The sequence below is a fragment of the Ylistrum balloti genome, unplaced genomic scaffold (assembly GCF_031769215.1).
Source record: "Ylistrum balloti isolate Yb309-2 unplaced genomic scaffold, AGI_CSIRO_Ybal_v1 Utg369810, whole genome shotgun sequence".
Lineage (NCBI taxonomy): Eukaryota > Metazoa > Mollusca > Bivalvia > Pectinida > Pectinidae > Ylistrum > Ylistrum balloti.
In genome coordinates this window covers 599398-624332 of record NW_026781983.1, presented here as the reverse complement: position 1 = coordinate 624332, position 24935 = coordinate 599398, and the positions used below count along the sequence as shown (strand labels likewise).

At 33.7% G+C, this 24935-nt stretch overlaps 1 protein-coding gene across 1 annotated transcript; it reads left to right on the top strand.

Annotated features, from left to right (window-relative positions):
- The first annotated feature begins 4452 nt into the window (after nucleotides 1–4452).
- Nucleotides 4453–23988, top strand: LOC132544816 (translocating chain-associated membrane protein 1-like). Its single transcript, XM_060208461.1, has 12 exons — nucleotides 4453–4617; nucleotides 8294–8351; nucleotides 8508–8626; nucleotides 9224–9340; nucleotides 10803–10858; nucleotides 11447–11531; nucleotides 12473–12543; nucleotides 13825–13935; nucleotides 14501–14572; nucleotides 15467–15538; nucleotides 16587–16723; nucleotides 17963–23988. Exons 1-12 carry the CDS (start codon nucleotides 4492–4494, stop codon nucleotides 18055–18057), a joined length of 1119 nt encoding a protein of 372 aa, XP_060064444.1. The 5' UTR covers nucleotides 4453–4491; the 3' UTR covers nucleotides 18058–23988.
- The last annotated feature ends 947 nt before the right edge of the window (nucleotides 23989–24935 follow it).

The following is a 24935-nucleotide window of genomic DNA, read 5'->3' as shown; positions in this document are numbered from 1 at the left end:
AGGCTCATCCAGGCACTAAACACACGAAAGCGCCACTGTACTTTCGGTGATGACGTTGTCACTGAGACGCTTGTCATTAAGATAAACAATATGGCGGGTTATTTAAAGTGGTCGGTGAACAAATTGAAACTGCACTAGCGTCACGGGGTGCTTCTGTGTGCGGTAGAAAGACTGTATTGATTGAGAGGTGTGTATTACAAAACCATTTCGGGAATGTAATTCGCCTTTCTCGTTCATTTCCGTCCAACATTTGATCTAGATAACGCAGTCTTCAGCGAATTTTTCAGTATATTGAAAGTGTAATTACACACACAGAGATCATGTCGATAAGATTATACAACGAACATGTGCACTGTATAAATATTAGGACAAGACATCATATATTTTCCAATATCACAGATGACCGAGAATGCACAAACGACATAAAAACCTTGGACAAGGGATATTTATCATGTCAGGCAAGCCCTTTTCATTCAGGAACATACATTTTTAACCAGAATATTTTGTGTTGCAATAAAGAATAAGGTAGGATATACATGAACACTTCATGTTTCAGTCATGTAAACTGGACATCGCAAAAATATGTTGGTCCGACATGCATGTACATGAATCATGAAAAATGAACTAATTACATGTGAATAGATAAATAAATATCATTGTGTTCCATTTTTACGATTCAGATCAAAATAAATAAAGGGATTAAAAACATCTCGATGCGATTGAACTTTGAACGAACAGTTATTCACACCAAACTTCAGTTTAATTGTCCGTTTTGAAAAAGAGTTAAGCGAGCAGACCAGAGTATTCGTAACTGTTTGTCTGGCCATTTTAAGGAGAAGGTGATAAAATGTGGTTGGGCATTAATGAGGATTGGAACATGTTGATGGGTCAGAATATGTTGAAGGGTCAGAACATATGGGAGGGTCAGAACATATGGGAGGGTCACAACATGTGGGAGGGTCAGAACATGTGGGAGGGTCACAACGTGTTGGAGGGTCACAACGTGTGGGAGGGTCAGAACATGTGGGAGGGCCACAACATGTGGGAGGGTCAGAACATATTGGAGGGTCACAACATGTTGGGGGTCAGAACATGTGGGAGGATCGAATCATGTGGGAGGATCAGAATATGTGGGGAGGGTCAGAACATGTCGGAGGGTCAGAACATGTGGGAGGATCAGAATATGTGGGAGGGTCGGAACATGTGGGAGGGTCGGAACATGTGGGAGGGTCACAACATGTGGGAGGGTCAGAACATGTGGGAGGGTCGGAACATGTGGGAGGGTCAGAATATGTGGGATGGTCACAACATGTTGGGGGTCAGAATATGTGGGATGGTCACAACATGTGGGAGGGTCAGAACATGATGGGGGCCAGAATATGTGGGATGGTCAGAACATGTGGGAGGGTCAGAACATGTGGGAGGGTCAGAACATGTGGGAGGATCAGAACATGTGGGAGGGTCAGAACATGTGGGAGGATCAGAACATTGGGGAGGATCAGAACATGTGGGAGAACATGTGGGAGGATGAGAACATGTGGGAGGATGAGAACATGTGGGAGGGTCAGAACATGTGGGAGGATCAGAACATGTGGGAGGATGAGAACATTTGGGAGGATCAGAACATGTGGGAGAACATGTGGGAGGATCAAAACATGTGGGAGGATGAGAACATGTGGGAGGATCAAAACATGTGGGAGGATCAAAACATGTGGGAGGATGAGAACATGTGGGAGGATCAGAACATGTGGGAGGGTCAGAACAGGTGGGAGGGCCACAACATGTAGGAGGATCAGAACATGTGTGAGGATCAGAACATGTGTGAGGATCAGAACATGTGGGAGGGTCAGAACATGTGGGAGAACATGTGGGAGGATCAGAACATGTGGGAGGGTCAGAACATGTGGGAGGGTCAGAACATGTGGGAGAACATGTGGGAGGATCAGAACATGTGGGAGGGTCAGAACATGTGGGAGGGTCAGAACATGTGGGAGAACATGTGGGAGGATCAGAACATGTGGGAGGGTCAGAACATGTGGGAGGGCCACAACATGTGGGATGATGAGAACATGTGGGAGGATCAGAACATGTTAACCAGGGCGATTCTAGTACTAAAGACATAATATTTCAACTCAATTTCCCGAAGAACATGTACTTGCTGTAGTAAATGTATCAAAATGAATTTCGCTAATTATGTTAATTGATAACAATTCAGTTATTTTTCTCATACTAAAGACCACAAATTATTTCTTGTAAGTGATCTCCTGTTTTAGAATTATGTCACAACTGACTGGTTCACAACAAATTATCTCTTCACTTTGCCATTGTGTAAGCATTGTTTCAGCCCCAGAAGAAAATTAGGCAAACTATCGGGAAAAAGGTTTGATATACCATGTTTTAAAAAACCAATTGGCTCACAATCTTTAGCAAGATACCTTAGAGTCATAATTCATAGGCTTTCCATGTCTTTCTTAAATTAAAATGCATGATTTTAAAGAAAGAAAAAAAAATGGCACCAAGTCAAATATAATGTAGCAAGACCCAGTAATTCACAATTGAATTTTGTTATCAAGAACAAAGAATCTTCAACTTTTTACAAATTCGGCTGCAAACTTAAAGATAAGAAACATTTAAAGTATGTAGCAAAATATAATATGTAATTTTGTTTACTGCTGATCAGTCAATATTGTTTATGTTTTCATTTCAGTAATAAGTCAATCGATATTCTTGCTCAGGAATGCTATAGCAAAAAACATACACATTAACTAGCCTTGCTGTTTTCATAAACATTTTCCCCCCACAGGTACATAACCAATCCTTCCAAAACAGAAGTAGAAAAATTAATAAATATCAAATTGATTGTATAAACTTTTGTAGCAAATAATCTCAGTAAACTTTTGATATTTCTAAAACAAAATTAATGTTTAAGCAATTACAACCCTATATTTTATACCACTTTCATCCCGAATTATGAAGATTTTTTTTTATTTATCAATTGCATTAAAAAGCTGCGTGATTAACTCACGGAAGTTTTGTATACACTATTATTTTCGTTTTGAAAAAGTGATTCACTTCTTACTTATCGACACAACGGCTGGTCACTTCTTAGTCCACTTGCTAACTATAGCGTAGAGACACCGGAGAACATTAACAACAGTAAGAAGCGGAATCAAAAGACTTCGCGGCTCAGTGAACAACACAAAAAGTAACGCCAGAAAAGTTGCTGATCCCTCGTATCCTTTACGCAGCAGATTCGGACCCCTTAAGAATCATTTTTCGCTAGCTACGCAATATTGATGAACTGCCACCAAACCGCTACATAAATGACGTGAAATGTATTCGTACTAAAAGATTTATTTAAAAACTGATCGGTGAACTACATTTTGATGAAAATAAAAATCAAAATACATTTATGGAGTGAAAGTAATGGAAATCTGTGTTTATGTGGAAACCTTTTCTAAAGGGTGAGGTTCAAGCTTTTGTTGTTTGCTCTTTCTTTTCTCAAATGAGCCATATTTCTACGTTAAACTTCTTTTTTATAACACATACTATTTAAGTAAAGCTGATTTTTCATCTCTCGGTCTACAACTCGCTATTTAGATAAAATCGGAAATGAGAAAAATGGTCATTTATTTTAATTGTAACTTAGAAATCATCTTGTTTTTTAATATAAGACGTGCAAGATTGGATTTCCGTATCCAAAAAAATGCGAAGTGTAGCCTATTTTTCATTATTCACAGACGACAACGGAACATGGCATCTGCGGATGATCATCTATAGGTTATCTCATCATTTCTAGGAAGATGTTTGACATTTAAAAAAGTGTATTCACCAACCAAAATAATCCGCATGCAAGGTCACGAAAGTCAAAACTTCATGTCCATGTGATACGGCTCGACAAAAATGCCGTTCCAAAATACCAGAGACGTATATAACACATATGTCCTAGATACGTCTCTGAAAATACATAACGGTCCGGAACCGATGTCCAGACGATATTATAATTCCATTGTATCATCGGGCAATAGTTGGTGTAACTGTATTAGTCTAAGTAAACAATTGCACTTCGCTAATGTGCTTTATGATTGTCATAAATGTGAATGGTATTAGACTATCATCTTTTGAATTACAAGCGTGTCCACATTTCCGTCTCCTTTGAAATTAATGTTCACACTGGCCGAGTTAAAAAATATCGTCACTTTATGTAATTTTTACCAAAGAATAGTGATTGACAAAATATTCGTGTATATAAATGTTTATTGCTTCGATTAAAAAATTGTTTAATGTTTGATTTCAAGATGTCAGCAAAATGATTCCCCTAGCCTAGCAGACGGCGAGATAGGTTTTGTTTCATCCAATCAGATTATCCGTCTTATCACCGCCGTGGGCACACTGATGCATTGTGGGAAATTAATTACTACTTCCTACTTCATTTGACACGCCGCACTTTCATATCGTGTTAGGTGTTACAGCTGTCGTATTTGCATCAAGATGGGAATGCGCCGAGGAAGAAGCACGAAAAATCCACCAATCTTCAGCCATGAGTTCTTTATACAGAACCATGCGGATATTGTGTCGTGCATTGCAATGGTTTTCGTCGTGGGTCTCATGTTTCAGGTTTGTAAAACCAAACGAAAGTGAACAGAAGCCGGTTGGCGTCGAGCCAATGCTCCTTCCCATATGTCAATGATTTTCTACTTAATGTCACATAACTTTACTGAATATGTCACTTCATCGTATGACTATATATATTTAAAACTTAGTTAGAGTCAAATTCTAATAAGTCATATTGGTGGAAATTTCGTTTCTTTGTTTTCCATCATTTCTTAATTTGTGACGTGGCATCTAACTTTCATTGACAAATGTGATCGTTCCAGTATTTTGGGTTATGTTCTAAATTATAAAATCAGTCTTTATATTTGCAGTATTTTAGTTTTAGAGTGAGTTACATTAGTAAGTCCACTATTCTTACAGTGGTACCAGCTTCACAATGTACAAAAGCTGTGTGACCCTTCTGCAGTGATTTATTTGCGTGACTTTTGATATTTTGTACTCTTATATTTTCCTGTAGACTCATGAAGACCCACTATATCTCTTAGTAGCAGAACTCATCAAAATTTTGAAAAATGGTGTTCTGGACTCGCTTGAAAAAGTCCTACAAAAATTACTGCTTCTAGATGGTTTACACTCTTTTCTGGTACAGGTCCAATACAAGAGTTTTAACACATTGTAATACAGTTCTCTCTTCAATGTATGTAAACTTGGGATGATGTTGAAATTATTCGAAACCTATCAGTAGTAGCGAGACACTTCATTTTTTAACAAACATTGTTTATCATATTGACAACATGAACAGGTATAAGGTTGGGGAAAACCATAAATTTGCTTACTGTAGCCTAATGCATGCCAGTTGGGTATGGATTAGTTACTAAAAATAGCCAAAATCATTTTAAGCTAAACTTTTTTACAATCTTTTGCACAAGTCACATTTGCCTAATCATGTAAAATCATACAACTGCAAAATAGAATTTATTTCCTTGTAGGAAATACCAGTAATAACTGCATTGATTCTAGCCTGTATGGTCTATGTTTACAATAGAACAGTAACTAAAATTACATTAAATGTCTAAATAGCTAACACTTTCAGTAAACATCATTCAGTATAAAATTATTTACTGTCATCAATTAATGTGACTTTTATTAATATATGGCAGGGTTTTCCATAAGAGCCGGTCACCGGCCAATTTGACCGGCTACTTTGATCATTTGGCCACCTATACCAATCCAGTTCCGTGATAATGTTCCGTACACAACTACAAGTACACGGCAGGCCAGCCTCCTACTTTCACTACACAGCCTACTACTAACAAAATTATGGAAAACGCTGATATGGCTTTAATGTTTAAGCAATTTCCACTGTTTCTAGTAACAAATCCATACCTCAATGGGTGTTGAATAGGCTAGTCTGCATAGTATCTGCAAATTCGTGGTTTTCCCCGACCTGATGTATAGTCCAAAATGATAAACTCAACTACAGATAGCTCTACATGTTCATATTCCAAGTGAAGGTTTGTCTTATTATCATATTTTATTAAGAATATACATGTCACTGTGTTAGCACCTCTGTCACGTTAATTTTTCTGAGAATTATATTTGTGGTTTTGACATACATGTATTTCTCTGACATGACATCAGATTCAGACGTAGTAAAACTAAATCAGTGATTTTGGGACTCAAATACCGTATGTAAGTTCTGGATTCATGTATTTCTTGCAGGATTGACTCAGATTTCAAGAACCAAATAACTTCAGTATGTGGAATGTAACAATCAGCTATCTCCCGAGTACCTATGCGAAAAAGAAAGTTATATAAACAGGGAATTCTTGATTGAAACACAGTTTTGATTTATTGATTCAAAGTTTACAGACACAAAAATAAAAAAATCATTCTGTTTGCTGTTTTACAAAATTACATCATGGATCAGCTTATTGTTTCAGTCTTTCTGATAATATGTTCAGCAATAAAATTTACATTTTTTCAGGATTTTAAGTCTCTCAATTTATAATTTATCTATCATTTGCTAAATACCAAATTCCAACATTTATTCTACTGAGGTTCAGTAAAAGAATACTTCAACAGTCTGAAAATCATTGGTAAAATACCCATACTTCAAATGGAATTATTTTGCGAAGGTTGTATAGCTGCCATTGAATATAAGAGCTTTTTGGTAGTATTTGATGGAGATTTTGGTCATATTAGCAGTTGGAGACATACAATGAAGTTCAGATGTGGAACTTTTGTAGCATATCTAGGTCATCAATTCTTTCAATGGTTCTGCTAGGATTTGAACCCAGGACCTCAGTGCTATTAGCCTTACACTCAAGCTAAAGTGATAATTAATCAGACAAGAAAAATCTCATATATGTATTGAGGTTCATCTTCTAAGCTTCAGGAGGATACTTAGTGGTATTCAGAGGTCTCTCATAAAGTAGTAAACAACTAAAAAATAAGAAAGAATAGCACCAACTCCTGAAGTCAGATAGGCCTATAGTATATGCTACTTTCTTCTACAGCTAGTTACCGACATAATTTAGCCTCAAAGACAGGCCATCAGCAGACACAGTTTACATAGTGAACATTTTGTTAGGAGGGACATTGGAATTTAACAATATGTTATGATGTCATCATTAAGTCACCAAGGAAACCATTAAGGAACAGAGGCATAGTTCAATAGTGATTGGTCTAACATCTGAAAATATCAATACAAAATTACCATGAATGCATAAAGTTAAATATATAAAATAGGAGAGCAATAATAAAGGGAGGTCATTGTCAATTGGTGCAGAGAGAAGTGCATATACCATATTTATTCTAATAAATGCCTTCACCCTTTTCTCACTGATTTTCCCCAACTGAGATCACAAAACTAACCTTATGTCAAATATCCACACACAAACATATGAATATGAAACTGGAAAATCCAAAGAACAATGAAATCCCAAAAGTGAAAAACACATGGCTATTTACATTTCTACACAATTAATATTAATGTCCAGGACTGCTGTATGAATTACTGTCCTGGCTGTACACAAGTACAAACCACTGTGAGTACAAATGACAATAATATTTACACTAGTGCAATTTCTTGCATCAATGCCTAAACATTTGTTAATTTGTTTAACAATGTTTGAAGCATTACACAGACATGATGGCTATAGACTATGTTTATAACTTTATATTTACACCTAACAACCTTCTGAGTCTTAAATTCTGTGTTCTATTAAATGCCCCCTCCTTGAAAAATTACACTCCCCCGGCGGGTCTATAAGAATAAATATGGTAGGTCATATAGCCTAGCTGACTGGCATTAGGTTACCGGTACTCAAGCGCAGGAGGAATTCTCTCTATTCAAGGGGTGTATTGCTGCTCTTATTTATCAGGTTTACATACTTCCCCTCCAAGGGAGAAATTGTCTTTGTAAGAATATTGTTCCAAAGTCCATACATACAGGACAAGTAACTGAGGTCTTTATGTATTTCATTACCTCCACAAGGATATGAAGCTCTCTCTAGCTGAGTGGTACATGTATATTGAAATGTGTATTTACCAGTTTTACTCTTTTTTTTTATGAAGATCAACATCAAGTTGATGTAAAATAATTTGCTGTTTGACAATTGTTTGATTTTGATAACCGGTTAATGTAGTCAGAGTAACAGTTATACCCAGAGATAATAATTCTACTTCTTGATGATGATTATGATGATGATGATTTCTTTTATCTTTTTTTCCACAGGCAACAGCCCCAGTAGCCAGCCTTTTTGTAGCTCTCCAGCATAATGTCACCAGGAATGGTATGTATCATCTGCAGCTAAAGTTAAAATCGTCCTTATTTTTGGAACTGGTTTCAAAGGTAAACATCCACAACTCGGATGCCCAAACAGCCTGCAGATTTCAGATAATTGTGCAAAAATCACCCCCTCACTCAAATTGTCTTTTTTTTATAACAGATTCCTCATCAGAAGATGTTGGCTTGTATACCTATGGCCGTAAGGACATCTTCTCTACCATGTTCTATCTCCTTATCTGTATAGTAGTTCATGCTGTTATTCAGGAATATGTCCTTGATGTAAGTATTCTTAAATGAAATGTTTTATTGCTTAGAACTTAATCTTGGGTAACTTTTTAAGGAATATTTCAAATATTTTGACTAATTTTTTGAAAGAAAACACTGAAAATGTTAAACCAAGATATAATGTTTTCAGAGGGAAAGACTTGGTTTTTGTGATTTTGAGGGAATCAATATTACTGGGTTTTTTTTTAGAATACTGAATAAAATAATTGAATTATTTTGAAAGACTAATTCTTTTTGCAAATATGTAATATATATGTATACTATATTTTTCAAAGCTGGAACATTATTTTCATCAGTTTTAATAATTGTAGAACTGAATAGATAGAACAGAATTGGAAAGGTCCATTTAAAAAATGTTATTTTAATTAAGTTTTCCTTATTTAAGGAATAATTCTGGAAGGGGTTAAGGACCCCTGGTCGCTTCAATCTGAATTGCCCCCTGTGTATTTAATTTCATGTTGGATACATATGCCCACCTTAATTTGACATTCTAGCTGAAAATGGCCTATTGTATCATGTTTTAAGGTGTCTCCTAACAAAGAACTGATGTGTACTTTTGTTTTTGTAATGTGTACTTTATACATGTTGTAGAAACTAAACAGGAAGATGCATCTATCAAAAGTAAAGCACAGCAAGTTCAATGAGTCAGGTCAGCTGTTGGCCTTCTATTTCGCCTCAGCTGTGTGGGGTGCAGACATCATTGTCAGGGTGAGTAATAATGTTTGGCTATATGCTTCAAAAGAATCAAATCTACCTACTGAATAGTGTTCTTGTCTTTAGAATTCATGATTTCTAAATATACTTCTCAGTGTTTGTTGTTGCAATTCTTCTATAAAAAACCTTTTAAAGTAATTACCACATTTTCAGGGTGATAAGTCACACTGATATATAGGCCACAGATCCAATTTTTATTTGTTTTTTTGATTTGATCCACATATCATTGGAACCAGATTATAAGCATCACACTTTCTTACGATGTGGCAACCAATATGTTATAACAGACAATGGGTGGCAGTTTATCAAGATCATCAGCCAAATACTTGATTAAGTTTGCAAATGAATTATGCACAAATAATCCTTTATTGATGTATTTTAAAAATGGTTCTGATCATTCTTAATACATAAAATAGCAAATATTGAACTCGTTTGGCTAGGGGCCTTCAAAGATTTTCTATGCACAGATATAGGGCCCGACATAACATACAGCTTATGTTACAATCTTTATGATTTATCAATCCCAGGGTGCAATAGAAAGTAACTGCGAAAGTCCAGAAGATTTTATTGAGATTTATATTAAAGGTATAACTAATTAAAACCACAGGAATGTTATATTAGTTGCAATCTTCAAATTTGCGCGTAAACAATTACAAGTGACAGTTCTTTCTACACATCTCATTTACAAACACATGGTGGGCAGGTACTCCCACAAATTGCTAAGCCCTCACTTACTAGTTTGCTTCATTTAAAAAAACATTTTGTAGTCGACAGATTTTTTTTCTTTTGTCTACCTTGTCTACAAGCTGCACCAGTATATGGGCAGCACACCCACCTCACGGTGAAAAAAGTGTTGGCTGGTAATCTGTAAAATTCAGTACCAAAACATTTAAATAAATTGAAATAAACTGTAGGATGGGGCTGAGGATTGATCATAACCTCAAAATTGATCAGTTGGAAAGAATCTGGCAACAGTCTTTTCTGAAAACTCATAATCATGATGCAAATACTTTTTGCTTGTCAGTTTTCTTGAAATAAGCCTTCTATACTCGTTTTATCATTACTCGGTCACAAAGATGCTTGAATCATATGGTTAAATAGCTATCTGATATTGGCAAGCAATTCAACAAAACTGTTGTGGATAGAACAATTGCTTGGTTTGCATTATTGTACTAACTATATATTAACATGACACAGTTTTCTGATTGATTATCAACAATCAATCAATTGATTGATCATTTTTCCGCATAAAAAACTGTCAACATTGGGGAAACAATTTTGTTCATGAATTTGAGCATTATTTGGTTTGGATTAGCTAGATATACAGAAATATCCATTAGGTTTAACAGATATAATTGTTTGACAAATTGTGATAAAGAGTTTCCCAACATTATCTATTAGTAATATATCCCTATAACAACCATGGTTCATTACCTTTAACTTCTTGCACTTTCAGGAAAGCTACATCAACATCAACCAGTTATGGGAGGGATATCCTCACGCAGAATTAACGTAAGTCAACTTTTAATTTGAAGTACTGAATACAAGCTTTAATTTAACTTAGGTCCATATAGTCCTTTCATTAGTAAGGTGAAAATGAAATGGCAGATAAAGTTTTAAGTGAAATTTTATATGTATGTCAGGGCTCACAATCTGCCAGATTTGGGGCTGATATTCCCAATGCTAAAAAGTATATTTTTTCCCCAACTTAGACCTCAAGTTTTCCCAATTCTAAGGAAAATGCCACTATTTTTCCCAATTCTAAGGGCCCTGAGCCCCAGTCCAAAATGGGGTGTGAGAGCCCTGTATGTTATTATGCTTTTAGGACAAAGCCAAGGAAGCGATGTTTATGAGTTGATTGACTGTGTTTGAAGCAGCAATTAAAGAAATAATCTAGATCCAAATTTAAGCTGTATTACATACTTTAAGAAAGATTGTAAGTCTGTTGATCTTTCTGTTTAAACTAAGCTTTTCATGCCAGTCTATGATCCATACATGTGCTAAGAAAGAAACTGATTGACTAAATCATTTATGGGAATTGAATGTGAAGAGTTGTCTTTCTTGTATTACAATGATAAGGGTTTGTTTTCCTTGATACAGGTTTGTCGTGAAATTTTTCTTCATCTTACAAATCGCCTACTGGATCCACTGCTTTCCAGAACTATATTTCCAAAAAATCAAAAAGGTAAGTAAAATAAAATGATTTTATGATTTTCTATGGCATGTCCTAGAGAATTACTACTGACGAAGTTTTATTATTGTCGATGAAATTAATATCTTTGGAATCTGAAGGGATTTGAATCTTGCAAAAAATTGCTTCAAGATCAAAATACTTTAAACATTTATAGATACTAGTACACAGTAGGGATTGTCAATTGTCATTACTGCTGTCACAGTGTCATATTGCTTGGTATATGGAATGTTCTCACTTGTACTACAATTTGAAATGTGTTTGAAAAGTTATGTTATAAATCTCCTGCCTCACTGTTTTCTTTTATCATATTTTGTGTAATGTTCATGGCTTTGTCCATTTCATTTCTTAATGTTTTGTTACGTGAAGTTTCTAATTTTTAACTAACAAAGTATCAAATAAATACATGTATCAGTATTAGTCTGGCGTAAAATTGAGTTATGACTCTTGATTGAGATCCAAAAATTTCTACATTAGATTTTATTTATATGCCTTTGGATTTCTATGCATTTTTTACAAATTCAGATTTCGTTCTGGATTCTGATCCAAAATACACATGCTTCAATGTCAAACATTATAGAGGTTTTGTGTGTATAAGTTGTCTTTATTACGTGGAATGAAGCTGTAATTCAGTTAGAACATTTACCTACAAACCTCTGGTGAAGATCCAATGGTTCAATACTTTCTACTTGTGGTAGTTTGTGTTTCATAGGAAACTAAGAAGCAGGCCAGTCTGGGCTGCCATGGTTGTGTCCTTTGACAAGACATTTTACATTGATTGCTCTGGATGATATGCAATAGGCCTCCAATGTGTTGCCTAAAGAAGTAGCCTCTAGCTCAAGGAGACAGTTCATGGGCCATTAAACCCTGTGAACTATGTTTAATGAGTCTTATTTTGGGTTGCAATGATTCATTGTAGTGTTATTCTGTTACAGGAGGAGATGTCGTCTCGTATACAATATGCTACTCTCTACCTTGTCTTCATTGTTGGAGCCTATGTACTCAAGTAAGTAGCCATAGAGCTGTTTGGAGTTAGCAATTTAAGATATTAAAATCGTCAAGGAATGTTAAAAAAAGATATTGTATTTCAGTTCTGATAGTTTTACAAACATTAAACATTGATAAAAAAGGGTTTTTTTTCTCAAAATTTGTGAAGGAGTTATTTCAGTAAAAAAAAATTCAACCCTAGGATTCCAGGTTTTTTTAGGTCATCTGACAGGAAGGGTCATGGTGACCTATAGCTTTTTGCCTCGCCTGTTGTCCTCCAGTGTCGCCGGCAGTGCGTAAACTTTTCACATTTTAATATTCTTCTCAAGTTCCACCAGTGGGATTGAGCTCAAACTTGCATGAAATGATCCTGAGATGTGTCTGACCAAAGTGTTGTTATTTTCCTGGTATATCTGAAATCCAAGATGGCTTCCATGGCCGCCATCTTGAAAAACATTTTAAACTTCTAGTTCCACTGGTGCCATTGAGCTAAAACTTGGTGGGAAGGTTAAAGAAAAGTAGTCAACAAACTTTGATACGGCAGCCAAGGAGGCCATTTTGTAACAGGATGGCACAATCATGGGTTTCCTGTGCAACACCTTTTTCAAACTTCTTCTCAAGTTTCACCAGTGGGAATGAACTCCAACTTAACTGTCAAAAAATAGGTTACACTTGTTACAGTTACCTACTCCTCACCAAAACTACCATCTGCATCATGGAAAACAGCTTCATAGTGATTTCATTCAAAGTAGAAAAAATTACCCTTCTCCCTGCTGAAAGCTTTTGTAGTCTGATAACTGTTGAGACCAGTGGGCCTCTTGTAAGTGGTACCATCCATAGAATTTTATTGAAAATTAACTTAGAAGCGATAGACAGGAAACAGAACCATGGATAGAAGTATTTTATTTTGGAGTTCTAGGGACAGTTAGATGTTTTAATGGAATAGTCCTAAACCTTACAGAAACTTTTACTCGCTCAGTATTAACATTTCTTCATACATTACCATTCTTCATGAACAAATTATATTATTGTACCACTTATTTCCAAAATGTGGAATGTTTTCAATCTGTTGTTAGGATTTATTTACAAAAATGTTGAATGTTTTAAATGTCTTATTTCTAGTAAATAACTTAAAAGAAAAAAATGTGATTTTATGATGATGTGATATGATTTAATCATAAAAGTTGGGTATTATTAATATTTGACATTTTATCTGTGGCATCATCATTATTTTTGTTTTCTTTGTTGGTCGTACGATGTCCTACATGTGTTTATAATGATGATCTCTTTTTCTTCACAGTTTTAATCGTGTTGCCTTAAGCATGATGGTTCTGCATTATTTGGTGGAGTTTGTCTTCCATTTAGCAAGACTCCTTTATTTTGCTGAGAAGAGTGAATTAGCAAACACAGGGTATGAAAATACTGAAATACCAAATACACCATATACAGTTTTAAAAATTTTGAATTAACAAAGATTTATATATAGTAAAAGCATATTATTAAATGTAGATATTGAATTAACGAACACAATATATATATATATATATATATTTGAAAAATATTTAATGAACAAACAAAATATTTGTATAGTAATTACTGAATGAGAAAACACTGTATGTAAATATTGAATTAGCAAACACAATATATATATTAAAAAAATATATTTGAGGAAACCTATAGTATGAAAATATTGAATTAGCAAACACAATAAATATATTTAAAAAATATAATTGAGGAAACCTAAAGTATGAAAATATTGAATTAGCAAACACAAGAAATATATTTAAAAAATATATTTGAGGAAACCTATAGTATGAAAATATTGGATTAGCAAACACAACACGTGTATGGTTTAAATGAATTAGCAAGCACGTGTTATGTATGAAATAATGTGAAAAACAGAATAGGGATGAAAATAATCCATCTTACTGCATGCATACTGAATCATTAATTTTGATTTAACATTTATTTTACAGATTCATGGTTTTTAATGGGCTGTTTGTCCTGGTCAGACTTGGGACAATCATCTTGGCTGTTCTCACTTTCTGGTTAGTGTTTTTAATGATTTTCTTGGTAGAATGCTCATTATTAGATTGAAATATTTTACAGTCCGAAAAATTGTTCCTCACTCTTCATGTTATCAATAATTTTCAGCATTTTATATAAGAAATGAAGTCGTGATCGTATTGATACAGAGACTGATCTTAGAGTAAACAGTTTGGTCCAGATTCTTGACTCTTTGTCTAGATACTTAAATGAAATTTGGACCATTGTGATTTATGTGTATCTACGGTGGCAGCAACCTTCAAAATTATAATGCTGCTTCTCTCCGAAAATGTTGCATTAGGACTGTACTTCGTTAATTCATTTGTGTATAAAACTTTGACTTGTGCCACACTCCTGATGACCGTAGAACTGGTTGTGTAATAGCTTGTCAGAAGAGACTGGAATCTCCTAATTAGTTGCATATGTTCGGTAGATCATCTAAATTGTACTTCAGAGTCATGGCTTATATAAGAAGCTCATAATGATAATCATCTTGAGATCTTGTTACATGTACTGAAACCTCTTAAAAGGGAATTGTTGTTTACAATTAAATAAGTTTGGTATATGATTCAGTGATTACCATAATATCCACTATGGCAACCTTAGCACAATGCATGTAGTATGACATCAGTAGAAGATGAGTTAAAAATCAGAAACTTGGGTAATGTAATCAGCCTGACTTCGACAGTCCTGAAAATGTTAAAAAAAAATGTAGTACTAGATCACTAATGTCAATGAGCAGTTGGTAATTAAATTGTTAAAGCATTGATATGAATTGTATAAATATGCTGAACCATGTTTTTTGTATTGATGGGGCCTAAAAAAGGATATATTTGTGTTTGCAAGAAAAATGACATGAAACAGCTCATATTTTAATGTGTCTTTGATCTTTCCAGGTATGGCCTTGACCAGAGCAGCCAAGCTTCTGTGGACTTTGCTGCAGGAAACTTTAATGCTCAGTGGATCAGGTAGGTTTATTCTGGATTTCAATTTTTTGTTATTGGACTGATTGTTTTACACTTCTCTGATTGGCTAAGAAGTACTTGTGAAAGTTTTGCTACCGTGCTATGACAACTCTGGAAGTAGTGGCATCCTGCACTCTGCAGGCTAGTTGAATATCACTTCTCTCAGGTGATTAAATCCTTTTCTCTCATTTCTACTGGTGTAATACTGGTTTTTCCAGGGAAGTGCACCCAAGTTTTTGTGTTCTTGTTTTACACACCAAACCATGCAATACAAGCATGTAGAAATGTGACAACATGTCCCTTTCCATTTGATATCATTGTATCATACAATGTATACACACATACATGTGTACAAATACTTATTTACAGTGACTACTTATTTTTTGTTTTAATTTTCTAGTGAAAACTTTATTTATCAAATCTAGGTATGGAAAATTCTTTTTCTGCGTCAATTTGTCAATGAATTGCATTTTTTATGATTTTTATGTAATATGGTGTCCTGGGTAGAACATTGTCAACATCAGAAGCTGTTTTCCCCCAATATTTTAGAATGAGAAATGAGAGAGAAAATACTCTTTCATAGATTGGGGTAAAAGATGTAAACCTGAAAGTCACCAAATGTGGTAAAAGTATCTGGGTTATGACATTTTGTGACCTTGCAGGTGGAATATCCCCACTGCTACTCTCTGGTATATAAAAGAGTCTTATAGAGTTAACCTAATGGAACTGCTCTCCTATTGAAAGATATTAACCTTATGGAGAATCAATAATTGTAAGCCACTCTTGATGACATAATAAGATAACAAATAAATGTAGTTTGATGTTTCAAATTTATTTACCAAAAATAGGGTCCCTTTTTTGTATGATTAGTCCCCTTAAGAGACAAGATCTTCTTATTTTCTGTTGCCCTTTTACATAGAAATTCTTGTGTACAAGTGAAAACATTCATATTAACAATTGTTCTAAAATCAGTCATGTAATTCTGGCAAATCTGCATTTGTAAAATCAGCATGTTGATGTTTGTCCTGTAAAATGATTTTCTGTTTTTCAGAATCAATTGCCTAGCTGCGGTATGTCTTCTTCAGGCGTGGATGATGTGGAACTTTATTAACTTCCATCTGAGGAGGAGAAGGGAGAAAAGTGCTGCCTCTCGTAGGCTTAAGTCACCAAACAAGAAAAAGAACAAGGGTAAGTCAGCTTGCTGATTTTGGTGGTCTGTTATCAGAGTATCAGTATTGACAGCGGGAATCTATAGCTTAATATCTGGTACCAAATGAATTGTTCTACTGTGTAAAACACAATTGAAAGAAACAATCAAGATGTAACTCCCTATTTCCTATTAAATTTGCTCTTTTTTTCCACTGAGAGCAGCAGATGGACCAATATTGATCAGGAACCAATGTTACATCTCTATGTACTTTTGCTTTATCATTTTTATACCCTAGGCTCCCCCCCCCCCCCCCCCCCCACACACACACACACATTTCATGGTTCTGGCATATATTATAACCCTTGTACGTCAATCTGTCATTCCTTCATATTTATGCCCCCGCCATTTATGGCCGGGGGCATATGGCGTTGCCCATGTCCGTCCGTCCCGTCCCGTCCTGTCCCATCGCGTCGCGTCCCAAATCAGTATATACCAGCTAACAACTTAATTCGGAAGGCAATTTTCATGAAACTTCATACAAATATCAAGTATGAAAAGACCTCATGCAGTGTTGAATTTCTTGGCATTCTAAAAAAAGATGGCCACCAGGGGGAGATAACTCAAAACAGAGGAACATCATCTTATTTCTACATAATTTGGTACTTGTGGGTTTTAAGGCATAAGGAACTAATATACTCCCTCATTTTTTCCAGAGAACAAAATTCCAAATTCATGTACGTTAAATCAACTTGTCAATTTAAGTATGAAACTTAAGTTGTACATAGTTGCATACAAATTAACAAAATCATCTCTTTCGGACCTTTCACTATTATTTCACATGGGGGTGCGGGGGCATTCATGTCTTACAGACATTTTCTAGTTTTTTTGTTAATCATTTATTCTTTAATGGATAAATATATAGAACTATAGTTTGTAGTTTTATAATGATATGGCAGCAAAGTTTTATTAGCACGGTTCAGAATACACACTTGTACTTGAAGTTGTTACACAATTTATTTAACCATGGGGCTGGTGCATCTCCCAATGTAGGTTTTCACTTTTCCTTCGTTCACTTCAGATTTTCCTCAGGCGCCGTCTAGGTATGAAAATTTAGACCCTTAGAATCACTGATAATTCCTAAAAGGATAAAACAGCTGTATGATGCAGTTTACTTCCTGGTTTTGTTGTACTGTATCTAACTCTAAATTTGTATTAAAAGGTGCTATGTCTTCCACAGTGAATTATTCTTAAATAATTGTTGACAATTTTTTCTGCAGTTGTTGAAGAGGACATCAACTCATTGCCTGAAGTGGACCAGAACACAGCCACAGAGAATGGAAATGTGAGGGCACGAAAGGGCAAAAAGATGTAAAGATATAGTTATAGTAACAACGGCTGAAACAAAGAAACAGAAATACTGAAAATAACAACCTGAAACAATGTTCAGTGGGGAAAAATCCAAACAGGATTGATAAAACCTTTTTGATGTGAACTCCTCAATTCTGGAAGCAAAAATGATCTAATATCATGTCTTAACTGTTTCATTCAAAACAGCAACCTGACTAGTGATTGGTTGGGCATTAACAGCTGGAAAACAAACAACCAACATTTGATGGAAAATGATCAGCATTTAATTACAATCATGAAAATATTTAACACTGTTAATATGTGTGATTCTGGTGTCTGTTGTTGACCATGTCTCATTTTTTATTTTTTAGTTATAATGCATGGTTGGTTGATCAAGTGAAATTTTTATTCTTGCCATATAAAAGAAGTACTTGTGTTTGGAATTATCTGCTTTGAGCTTGGAAGATTAGGACGAAATTATATGAAAATATTTCAAATATTGTTTTCTTTTTATTCCCCCCCCCGTAAAATATTTTTATCTAATTTTTAAAAAAGTCCTCGTGTTTGGATTTTATCTGCTTTGAAATCTGAAACATAACTAGTTCTAATAATTTAAGAAAAAAATGTTTCCACAGATTCTTTTTTGGGACAAAATATTTCTTCGAATTTTCAAAAATACTTTATATTCCATTCTTAAGAATTACTAAAAGTTGATGTTTCATCATTTTCTTTCTTCATGGGTGGATAGTCATTTTACATGTTTTGTAATCTCTGCAATTACATAAAGAAATCTCTATATATCATGTTTTTCAAAGCTATAAATTGATGATTAGAGCAAGAATTACACAGATGGATTTTGTGTTCATACGAAATTTCAAAATTTCCTCCCAAAAATCAGAAGATTTCAACAAAAAAACCTGGGGAAGTATTTGTATTTGATTAGTAAATAAAACCTCAGTTAATGACTCACAGGAAAGACTCATAAGATTTTATGATGGTTTATAAAATACACAAATATACTGGTATTTAACTAGAAGATTTTTTTAATGTCATTAGACACAGAGATTGATTGAGAAACAAACTGTAAATAACTGAAGCATAATTACTAAAAGACATTTCAAGTATAACACCTGTTCACCCAAAGCACATCAGGCTTCATGTACCAACCAAGAAGTCAGTTGGAAATAATAGACAGGAAACCGAACATCCAAGAAGTCTAAGGGACAGGTAGTTGTTTTACTGGAAATGCCCTAATCTCAATGTTAAATAGAATTAATCTTAAAAGGTATTCATTATATTTGGCAGCAAAATGTGATTAAAATGTCATACAGCATTCATTGATATGATCCATAGATACAAGAACCCATTAGAAAATGAAACTTACTGTATACAGTAATCGGGTCAATGAATTTTGGAGTGAATACTTGTAGGCTGTTGTTCTTCACTTTTTACGCTTTAGTTGTATAATTGGAATGTATTTTACAAAAATATGCTTCAAAAAGCTATCTTGCTTGAGACATATTCAAAACTTGAATGTATTTTGGCCAAAATTTGTAATTCATTTGTTGTTGAATGTTGAAAGTCGGGACCAAAATCTAGTGCTGCATTCATTATGATTTTCATATAATGCAAACTTGACCTTGTCATGACGCCTACATGTCTACACACAAACCAGCCAATCCATGCCATATTTAAGCATAAAGAGATAACTGATAGATTTTGACCTCTAAATTAAGTTCAGTCTGTGTGTTCTGCTAAGAAACCTAGAATTTTCTCTTTAATTAATTGAAATTCAATTGTCTGAGGATTGAAATTTTGATTTGATTTCCTTTTTTTCCAACTTAAGAGGAGATAAATGAAAATTAAGCTAATTTCTTCCTTGTAAAATCGGAACCAATTTCAAAGTGTAACCCAGAACAAAATTACTGGATGAAATTTCAACATATATCAAACTTAAGTCCAAAAAAAAAAAAAAAAAAATTCCAAGAATTATTTTTGGAAATTATCATTTTGATTAACATGCATCACAATATCATGGTTAAGATTCCTGAGCAGTCTGGCTGGTTTGTTGATTACACCCCTGATTTGGGATGAGTATGGTTTGTTGTTAAAACCAAAAATTTTACTGTATCAGTAAGAAGGAACTATGATATGTCATTATAGGTGACTGTAGAAAATGTTTCTGTCAATTTTGTTGTTGGTGCTTTCCTGGTACATATGTCCTCTCATGAACATTAGTTCATCGATTTAGCTGCAAAGTTGATAAGAAAAAATGAAAAAAAGACTAATACAATATACACTTAGTTGTGTTGAATTTCTTTAATGTCAAAACAGAATTATGAAGAAAATATTCTTTTTCAGTATTTTTCAAGTAATCATCATGAATTTCCTCATTGTATGCATAATCAACAGGCATGTAAGGAAAGCTTTAATGTTGTATATACTTGGAATCTGGATACACTCACCAGACTGCTTCGATTGTTAATTCTTTATTTTGCATCACATACAAATTCTCAAATTTTAAATAGAAATGGTTTTAACGCTGTAAATATGACATCTTACATGTCAATCTTTTTGATTCTCTTTTCTTTCATCTGTTCCTTGCCATACTTGTATAATTAAAACACCCTTGGCTTAATTTGTAGAAGTCTGTAGGTTTGTATTGTAGGCCTTGTGGCAATCCATGCGACCCTTTACTGGGGATATATCAGTTTAATACTTGCACTTTACAGGTTAGAATTTTGCATGTGTAAAATCTAACATGTCAAATTGGGTATTCTACACCAAAAATAAGTATGTACCTCTTTGTTCTGTGTATTTCTGGTTCTTTGTCAACTTGACTCCTTTTACAGAGGTAGGGCACTTTTTCATTATCAATACTTTATTCATGTTAATAAGTTTGCCTTCCTCTAATTTTTTTTTCTTTGAGGATGGAGAATGAATTTGCTGAATCAATGCTTCAAGACATTATTGCTGTGACATTGCAATATTAGATTTCCCTCTCAATGTATCATGGGTGAAGTTTATCCATTTTGTTTCAGCTTCATTTCATTTCTTGTTACAAAAGATTTCACAAGGAAATTTATTCAGGTAAATAATCTGATACAGCTTACCCCTCATAATTCTGCAAGAAAATCATGGATTTATAAAAATAAAAATACACTCTCAAAGTTAGGAATATACTATATAATGGCATAGATTTGATAACCTTGTACCAAGTGCTATACTCTGTCATGGTAAACTCAGGATAAGATTTCACATTGTAAAACATTGTTTCTCTGTGGGAAAGATCTTTAGCTGTTCTGTGTATAAATATCATTTTTACTCTCAACTGACGTGATAAAATTCAGAAAATATAGAATATAACACAGTCTTACATTTAATGTGAGTCTGTCATAATGCTGGCATTGTAGTCTATGTAGAACAGATAGAATATAAAAAATATTGTACATGTAGTGTTTTTATGTTAATAAATAAAATGTTATTGTTTTGATGTTGTATGACCTTTTATTTGTATAAATATTTTTAGTTTTAGTTACAAAAAACCCCCCAAAAAACATGAAATGAAAAAAGATTTCCACATATTTGCCAACAAACAGAATTTGACAATATTGCAAACAAATCATGTTCGAATAAATTTGGTAAGGTTTGCATTCTTATTGTATTAAATATTGATACTATCAGCTGGTAAATAGCTTTGTAAATATGGCCAGGTGTACACAAACATTGGAACTGGTGTTTGATTTGAAATAGTTTCATGCACAAAGTTGTTTATATTAAAAAGTTGTACCAATTTATGAACTGTAGCTAAGATTAATTAAAGCAAAATGTGAAAATAATTTCATGCACAAAGTTGTTTATCGTAAATGTAACGACAAAAACAATAAATTTCAAAATCAGTGTTAAGACATTGTAGTTTGGTTTGTCACAAAGTTGATATTCATTATAGTATGAACTTTGATAATTAAGATGACTTTGTCTCTGAAAATGGTTCCCATACAAACACTAGAGCCATGTATTTATAAGATTAATAGCAGTAGTCAGTTTATCAGAAAGAAAACATTTCCAGCTGGAAAACAAAATAACTTTATGAATTAAAATGTGTCCACAGAAGATGCATGGCAAACTTGTCAATGACAGGCCATTGAAGTTTTAACTCGCATCTGTAGACATTACTTGTTGGTACTATTCTTAATTTCTCACAATCAAAATTTTAAGCATTTTATCCTTATATGCAATTTTACACAATGTTGAATTTGTATGTCCACAATAATTAATTTTTTTAATAAATATTATAATAATAAGTGATATAACAAATATCAACAACTTACACGAAATACAATAAGGGCAATCATATTTTATCGCAAAAAAAGATCAACAAAGGCACTAATATAAGATTATTGCTGAAATTTGCATGTTTACAGTAGTTGTTTGCAGCTTGCAAACTTGATCGGTAACATTAAATCCTTTGGAATATGCATGCCTCTTGTGTCTAAGTCAGGAATTGTTGAAATGTATGTGATTTCAGATATATTGCAGGCATCTTGCCTCTTTCTTGAGAAAATCTACATGCATTTAGTGACATGATAATTGTGATATATATGTCATGATAAATCGCATTTTTTTTTTTTCTTTTTATAATTCTTGGTTACGTAATATTGATAGAATTGTGCATACATTTCATATGTTATTTATGAAAACTGTTCAGAGACATTTTTCAGTTTTAAATATCTAGCTCAATAGAATGAAAATTGTTGTTTCCAAGGCCTTGTGTGAAAAAAGACAATTATGTTCCTTGAAATTATATACAATATGTATGAAGTTGTATTATGGTTGGTGAAGCTGAACAGACCTGCTTTTCTAGTCAGAAGTTTAAGTCGAAACAATAACATTTTTTCACATTAAATGATGTGAAATCATCCTGTGTTTTTGTTTTACTATTTTTTCCTTGCTTAATTTGTTAGTAAACCAGCCAGATCTGGATACACATGTACATGATTTTTATCTTATTTTTTTCCTTTTTAATGTTTGGTTATCAGATATCAGAGAAAGTGAAGAAATGAATAGATTTGCTGTATAATTTGATTTCATTAAAGTGGTGAAGGGAGAACATTATTGTAGTTAAATGGTTGTAATCATTTAACAGATTCTTGGAAAGGAAATAAGTCAAATGTTTTGGTTTGTCTTCATATACATATTCAATTGTATTCCGGCAACTCAGTATTGTTCAATGAATCGTCATATCTTTTTTATGAGAAAAAATAGATTGTTCTTAATATTTGTTGTGTTAATATGTCTCCCACCAATTAATCTTGTAACAAATTAAAAAATAAAAAAAATCCTTAAGATTATGTTTGGAGGTAATGTGTAGGCCCCTTGTGGTTTTTGTTGGATCAGTATGTGTAGGAATTTTAATCTTTTATAACTGATCTGACTCCATGAATTAGCAAGATTTTATTCTATACAACAAGCTGAATTTTGAATCCCAAGATTTTTCAGAGAAGCTCAACAATTTAAATGGAACCTTTATGAAAATAATCTAAATAAAAATTTAAAGTTAGAAATTATCTTTCAGTTTCCAATCTTGAAAATGCATTTTTGATTATTTATGAAATCAGAGGTAGTCTTCAATGTTTCCTGTAAGATGACTCGCGTCTTAAAATCCAAATATTGTTTATTGTAGGCCTAGGTTGAATGGTATTAACTCTGTTTCAATACCTTCATATCAATCAACACTTTGAACAGAATTATATTTCCATTTTTTTCATTTGTTCAATTTAGGTTGTAAATTGGAGACGGGAAAGCAAGCTTAAAGCTTATAGACTGGTTGAAAAGTGATTGCGAATTATGTTTATTTCCCAAAAATGAAACATTTAACAAAATGTTTCAGCATTGATATTGAATTGTCTAATAAAAATTTCTGACCTTACAATCCTAGAAATTCTATTTTACAAAGTATTGTTTGTTTTTTCTGTGTTCAAATTGAGGAGGAAATATTTTGTTTGATCTGGATAGAATGAATAGAAATATCTCTGTAATACTCAGAACTACAGACATGAAGTGACTGCTAGATTATATCTACATCACTGCACAGGCGGTGTGCATTGAAATGATACAATGTAGTTCTGAACTTCAGCTGAAGGAAGAATTTCAGCTTAGAGCAAAACTTTCATTTAATATTTTATCACTAATAAGTTTTGAACCATCAACTATATCTTGTCAAATCATCTAATGTAAGAAATGGACAAAGGTTTGTGTTCAGTTCACTATAAATAGGTCAATTCAACCTTCATATGACGATCATTTGCTGAAATATAAAACGGCATATTACTTGTAAAGAATATTAATGGAGAAGTCATGTGACTTCAGTTCAAGGTCACATAGTCATAGTGTAGATCATTATACTGGTATTTTGATGTGGTAAGTTTTTCAAGGAAGAAATTGAATAATCAAATGTCAAGGTCACCAGGTCGAGTATCTTGATTAAAGGTCATGGTCTGTTTCGAAGGCAAAGGGAAAGTTTTGCATTAGAAATGAATTTAGTTGTCCTTATGAAATATTCTTTGCTGTAGGCCTTGGTGTTGCTTTTACAATTTAGATACTTAATGGAAAAATTGTTAACACATCTTGGATTTTGACAGTTCAAGTTTGTTCTCGCTATTTCTTATAAAGTGCGTTTGTATCCCGGAAAGGAATTTGATTCCAGATTTGGATGTTTTTTCATCGTGTTTTAGGGGTTGTTAAACAAACACTAATAACGTGGTAGTGAGAGAATATCAGTAAAATTTCGATCTAAATTTGCATTCAGAAATACTGCTTTGTTTATCAACAAGATGATAAATTGAGGCAAATTTGTGATTTCACTCACATGTATTTCAGCCTGTATGGAATGAGATCTATGTT